This window comes from Phlebotomus papatasi, chromosome 1 (genome assembly GCF_024763615.1).
Source record: "Phlebotomus papatasi isolate M1 chromosome 1, Ppap_2.1, whole genome shotgun sequence".
NCBI lineage: Eukaryota > Metazoa > Arthropoda > Insecta > Diptera > Psychodidae > Phlebotomus > Phlebotomus papatasi.
Window position 1 is genome coordinate 65990943 of NC_077222.1, and position 7051 is coordinate 65997993.

General features: G+C 31.1%; 1 protein-coding gene across 1 annotated transcript; it reads left to right on the forward strand.

Annotated features, from left to right (window-relative positions):
- The first annotated feature begins 4826 nt into the window (after positions 1 to 4826).
- Positions 4827 to 5460, forward strand: LOC129810237 (uncharacterized). Its single transcript, XM_055860570.1, has 2 exons — positions 4827 to 5127; positions 5205 to 5460. Exons 1-2 carry the CDS (start codon positions 4978 to 4980, stop codon positions 5337 to 5339), a joined length of 285 nt encoding a protein of 94 aa, XP_055716545.1. The 5' UTR covers positions 4827 to 4977; the 3' UTR covers positions 5340 to 5460.
- Positions 5461 to 7051: the final 1591 nt, after the last annotated feature.

Sequence of the window (7051 nt, forward strand, 5' to 3'; positions counted from 1 at the left end):
CTATACCATTTTGGTATTTATTTTAAGGTACTTTGGTATTGATTTAAGGTTATTTTGGTATTGATTTTAGGGTATTTTGGTATTGATTTTATCCCACTCTGGTATTGATTTTATCCCAGTTTGGTATTTATTCTATCACATTTTGGTATTCATTCTAACCCATTTTGGTATTGATTCTATACCATTTTGGTATTTATTTTAGGGTACTTTGGTATTGATTTTATCTCACTCTGGTATTGATTTTATCCCAGTTTGGTATTTATTGTATCACATTTTGGTATTGATTCTACCCCACTCTGGTATTTCTTTTGTCCCATTTTGGCATTGATTCTAACCCATTTTGGCATTGATTCTATCCCATTCCGGTATTGATTCTATACCATTTTGGTATTGATTCTATCCCATTGGGGAAAATTTTCGATTTTTTGTTTGACAGCAGTCATCCAGATAAATCCGAATCCGACAGTTGAGTGCACTTATAATAACTCCATTTTGGCGAAAGTTTTTCAAAATGTAGAAGCTTTTAAAACCTCATATTTAAATGACTCTAATTTCTTTACGTAACGTCAAATAAATAAGTTTGGCTTTTTTTATCAGATAATTCTATAACATTTTAAACAAATTACTTTGTTTCCTGATGTACCCAGCGAGCGCCAAATGCTAACCGATTTCAATTCGACTGAAATCGAATTTAAAACGAATTTCGCAGGGTAATGCCATTTCCATAAATTTGGTTAGCACTTTTGCTAATCGATTCAGCAAAAATATGCTGAAAACACTGCCTTTTTCAGCTAAGTGTGCTCGCTGGGTATTTTAATTTGCGTACCCCGCAATGTTTAAACTATCTTGAGAAAAAAACGGTAACTGATTATGGAACCACCTAATAATAGTAACTGTTCAGAGCGTAGTGAATCGAGTATTGAAATGAGTCTATTCCCAAACAAATAAAACAAGATTGACTTCATTGGAATTGCTTTCTGATCCATAGCTCCTAACTCCGTGATCGCTGATATGCAAATCAATTCACAAATTGCATTTAAATAATTCTCTTAATGTGAATTAAAGAGATCAATTTGCTTGTACGTCATGGGATTAGAGGAATTTTCTCTCTCTCTATCTCTCAACATAGCATAGAAACTATCTAAAAAGTGCAATCAATTAAAAAGAAGATGAGGAGATGAGTCGTCCGAGATTCACCAACAAATTTGTTTAGAAGAACACAATTTTTTTTTGTCACAATTGATTGATGTGTTTCCCATGCTTCATCTAATGATAATGGGCACAATTTTATGGATATTTTGGGTCTCCGAAACCGCAGACAGTTTATTCTCATTCTTCACGATCTTCGCCACACACAAATTAAATTTATTCTTGAGTGTGAGAAAATCGGAAGTTGATGGCACACTTTACGCCTTTGCCCACATTCTGGCTGCAAAAAATGTCAGAAAATATGAAAATATTTCACACTTCCTAATTTTTTACTATCAAGATTTTTTTTCTAAATTTAATCACTGGAAATAAATGAAAATATTGAAATCAAAGAAACGACGAAAGTGTCCATAATATTGTTCGTTAATACCTTAATCTCCTCGTAAATAACGAAATGAGTATGCATGTAGCCAAATATAGCTAAATTTTTTTCTTCGAATTTAATTAAGCACATAATCTAAGAATTTTCATCTTCAAAGTATTACTGTTCTCAATCAAGAGAAAGGGGCGAACGTTTTGTCTCAATTAATCTTATAGGCGTCACCTTAAAGCTTTTTTGGCATTAATTTGCACCTAATGATAATAATAATGCTAGCACAATATTCCATTAGAAGAACTATGCTTTGCCCAAAGGAGAGTTTAGGACATGAATTAATTTATTCATGTACAGGAATTACGTTGTTAGACCTATGTCCCGTATGTTCACTGGATGCAATTTGAATCACTTTAACCCCAGAAAACTTTCTGGTGACTTACATGGAATTCGAACTCGGGAAAATTGCATCAAACTGCGTGTGTTTAAGACTAAACCTATCGAGTGTTCCTATTAACTTGCATTTCTGTCTCCAATAATAAACACAAAATATCAATTGTTAAAAAAGAACAAAATCTAAGATCCAAAAAGGTAAAATTCAATTTTACTTCTATTAAGTATATTAGACTTATTAGAATTAGACTTATTAGAAATAGAGGGAATTGGGGCACTTTTGAAATGGGGCAGCTTTGAAATAGGGCTTTTTTTCTCTTGTTTTTAAATTGAATTAAGACTTATCATATAATGAAATTATTTTATTTATTCATTTATTTCGATGCATCGGGCTTTTGTTACAATTTTTGTACATTGTTCAGTTTACAATTTTTTATTCCATTTACAATGTGCATTAGAAATATGTCCTTTCGGACGATTGATTTATTTTCACCGGGCGGGACTCGAACTCACAACTGTGACAGTCGAGCCGGGGGTCACACCGCCCAAGAGCCGAACGCTCTTACCAATTGTACCACGGATCGTTCCGCCCCCATAATGAAATAAAGTTTTCCAATTAGTTTGTGGAGCTAATTTTATATCATGATAAGATCCAGTTTCATTTAAAAATTGGTAAAAAACACCCAATTTCAAAGCTTCCCCAAATTAAAGATACCCCACTTCCCTCTACGAATACAAATTAATTCGAATTGTTCAGAAATATTTAGAATAATTTTTTTATTCTAAAATTCTTATTTATTTTATTTGTGAATTGTTCCATGGTTTCTATATTTTACAAATTCTATGGTGTTCACATTGAATTGATGTTTCTTAGATTCATCACTAAATGCATTCACTGAGAAAAAAACTGGGGTGCGATTAACTTTTTTTCCTCATAACTTTAACATTTTTAGGTGTAAAAATATATCAACATTTTTAAATGTTAATTTTACACCTTTTTTAGGGTAAAATTAACATGAAAAAGGGTAACTTTAACCCCTAATACACCTAAAAAGCATAATATTTACACCGACTTCGGATGAATACTGCAGGGTAAAATAAACATTTCCGGAATGTTATTTTAACTTTTCTAATTTCTCTGAGAGAAATCCGAAAATGTTAAAATAACATTCCGGAAATGTTTATTTTACCCTGCAGTATTGATCCGAAATCGGTGTAAATATTATGCTTTTTAGGTGTATTAGGGGTTAAAGTTATCCTTTTTCATGTTAATTTTCCCCTAAAAAGGTGTAAAATTAACATTAAAAAATGTTGATATATTTTTACACCTAAAAAGTGTTAAAATTATGCGGAAAAAAAGTTAATCGAACCCTCGTTTTTTTCTCAGTGTTGTTAAGAACTAATGAAGCATACTTACATCTCGGTTTAAAGCCATTTCTGATTAATTTTATGTTTTCTTACTGATGGCAATAGAATATTTTACGGGTGACAAATATTTTTGCCATTCTTACGTTCGTACAAAAAAAGTCTGAGTTTTCCCTTTTTTTTACAAACTTAAGTTGTAGTTGAATTCAAAAACTATGGATTACTAACGACTAACCAAGGAAAAAAATAATAAACTAGTTACAAAGCCGAAGGAGAAACAAATTAGTACTTGAGTTCGTAAAATCAAATGTCTTGATTTTCTTTGATAATTTTATCTCAGTTTTTTTTTTCATTCACATTCCTAAGAAAAAACCTAAAACACTAAACACGCACTTGGCTTAATATTCCAAGACACAAAAAAGAGAGATAAATCTACGAGTTTCAGTAATGGTTGTATTTAGCTGTTGTAGCACATCGTGGTCTTGAATGGGTTAAATTTCTTTTCATTGATTGAGTATAAAGCGAGACGGTGTTGTACTCTAGCAATGAGTTTCTGGAATTCAAATTTGGCAATTCGACGGTAGTGGGCTCTGCTTACCTCTGAAAAATTCTACATAAAATGTAAAGTTGTGCATTGACATGGAAGTATTGTAATTTTTTGATAGAAATTTGTCAAGAATATGAAAAATTTCTGAAAAGAATCTGGAAATTCTAGGGGGCACCGGGGCAGAATTAACTAGCAAGTGAAATATTTCTTTACCTATAATTTGTGAATTTTATTATTATTTGAATTAGACTGACAAATATTTCAGTGGATAGGGAGGGAATTAATTACTCTAAATAAATAGTAGTTAGCTCAATATTCTCTGTAAAAAAAATTATAACACCCCACTCGAGACCCCACTGCTGTCTCATTCTACCTCTGACTCATTTTGCCCCGGTCTCCCCTAACTCTTGAGAGAAAATGTAATTAAAGATATAGAAATTTCATTAAATATTAATTTTTGGAATAGTCATCATAAGAAATTTACAGGTTTACAATTGTTCGGAAAACAACCAACTAAATTTTGAATTTTATAGCACTTTCGGAATTCTCCGCCATCTTAAATAGAAAATTACATAACCTTACTCTCTCTGTGAAAAAAAAAACAAAAGCAAATAGAGCGTCATCTTTTTTAATCCAATAAATCTTGTTAAATCATTAAGTCTAGTGCCCTTTATTGTGCTTGAATCAACACCTGGGGAGCTCCGCTGGTGACAGGAAAGCAAGCATTGAGATGAAATCGGTTTTTCTTCCGCAGATAGATTTGTTGTTGGAGTTGCTCATCTAGAATATTTCTCACAATATTTTAAAGAACATTTTTAGGGCTTAGAAAATTATTAAACATATTAGTTTTTTTTTAAATTAACTTTTATTATAAACAATCTGTACATTTAAGAGTAAGCTACCATAGCTACTTCTAGGAAAATTAAAGTTGGAATGGAATCTTTCACACAAAAAATTACAAGTAAACATTGAAAAGTGTAATCAATTGCCCATCTCTTTCATTGCAGTGTCAAGTCTATAGTCACGTCTGTCAGTGAGTAGCAGGAAAATTTGTAAACAACCTTGTTTTCGTGAAAAATGAACACGTAGCAGTGATTTATTGAGATTTCTAATACCAAAACAGTTTTCAAAAACATTACCCAAAGTCAATATGACGAAATTAATGCAGTGGTTAGCCGGCCTTTTCGCTTTTTTGGCGATTTACATTCCTCTTGTAACCGGCATGGTTGACATTGAGTGCCTCCGTAATTTCCAATACGAAGTTAAAATTTTGCCAATTGTGATCATTGCCCTATTTGGGGTTAGTATTGCAATGCAGAAAGTTTTAATTACATAGTGAAATTTATGGTGTAATTAAAATATTTGCTTTGCCTGCAGATTCATTCAGTTAATGTGGTTCTGTATCGAACTTTCACCATTCGGGATTGCAACGAAGCTGCTGAGGAGCTACAGAAAGACATCAAAGATGCCCGAAAGGACTTAATAGCTAAAGGGTTTAAATTCCGCGACTAAAACTCTCTGGAACACTGTGGAATAATAAAAGAAAAAATATGTTCAAATGTAACTGTAATTGAAAAAATTGAGGTTTTCAATGAATATCAATTTAAATTAAACTTCAAGCGATCTTTCAATACCTTTTGTTGCTCTTTTCAATTACCAGATCCAACTTGTCGAATTCAAAGAAATTTTTAATGGATTTCTTCAGTCACAAGCATACACATTACATTATTTACACCTCTCAAAGAGAAATATATGTGTTTTTTTTACAAAGAAATTAAGTTTTTTTCATGTAAGCTCGAGGACTGTACCGAGTGTTTAATTCTAGCTAGGGACTCATACCTTGCTCCCCTTGATCTTAAAACCGTTCACAAGATATTAGTTAATTGTTACTTATTATTTTGTTAATTTTACAAGTTTCGAAAGGTTCGAAAGTGCTGCTATAGAAACATTTTAAACGGAAAGAACATGTTTTATAAATCAAAATTTGATACAATGAATACAAAAATAAAAAAAAAAACACTAATAGTTCTAATTGTTGTGATGCAATAAATATTATTACATATGTATATCGTTAAAAATACTTGTGTATTGTAGAATTGAAGATACAGTCATATTTCTCAAATATGAATATTTGGGGGGATAGATGACATTTCTCAATCCTCAAATGTCAACAATATTTGTGGTTTTTGAATCATTTTCTAAAAATCGATTTTGTGGAGATTCTCAAAATTGCTGGGGCAAATTTTGTCAGTTTTCGAATAATTTGTGACGGTTTACTCTCGCAAACGTTAAAAATATCAAATAGACATAATTTTATAGGAAATTTATTCCTCTACAACTTTGTCGAAGATAATTTTTATCTATCATAACGAGAAATGTGCTTAAATTGAGCTAATCAGTATTGATATTTTCTGTAAGTCAAATATTCCAAAAATAGGTCTAAAAATTTCATTATTTTTTATTTTACATAATACTTCCTCGAATCCCTTGAAACTTTGTAAGTTTAAGAAGGTTCATAAATGCTATCTATAATAAAAATTTCAAGCCTCAGTCTCTTTTATTTTAGAAAATAGTGAATATTGAAATTTTCGCTTTGACAAATTTTGCCCCAGTCTCCCCTACTTTCGCATCATTTTCCGTTTACTGGTTCCTGTTTGGTTTTGGTTCCTGTCTGTTGGTTACTGTTTTGAACCGATTCATAAATCAGTCAAAAAATCTCCCAAAATAGTTTTAATAATAATAGAATTAATCTTCGGACAAAAATTACATATCAGTTCATAACCGGTTCATTACCGGCTCACAACCGATTTGAACCGATTTATAAATCTCCCAAAACATTGTCTAAAATGCCTTAAGAGTAATACAATTGAATTGTTAATAAAAAAAAATAGTTATCGATTATGAACCAATTCATTACCGGTTCATAACCTATCGGAATAAGTTTAGGCTTTTATTAGGAATTTCAAAACTTTTCCAACGAACCCAAAGATATACCATTCTATATTCTCTATATATTCTATTACTTATAAAAATCTGTTTTGTTCTTCAATTTTGAGATAATTTCCTAAATCGGCCTTTAAATAACGATTCTGTTACTCCGATAAAGATGATTGTAACATTTATTTAAGCTTTTGATTTAAAGCTATACAAAGCTGGAATGAAAATAATATTTTCTTCAATTTTAAATCTGGTCGTAATGACCTATAATATAATAATAATAATAA

Coding starts and splice junctions, on each gene's coding strand:
- LOC129810237 (XM_055860570.1), top strand. CDS start 4,978: ATGACGAAATTAATGCAGTGGTTAGCCGGCCTTTTCGCTTTTTTGGCG. Junction 5,128..5,204: donor TGATCATTGCCCTATTTGGG/GTTAGTATTGCA, acceptor CTTTGCCTGCAG/ATTCATTCAGTTAATGTGGT.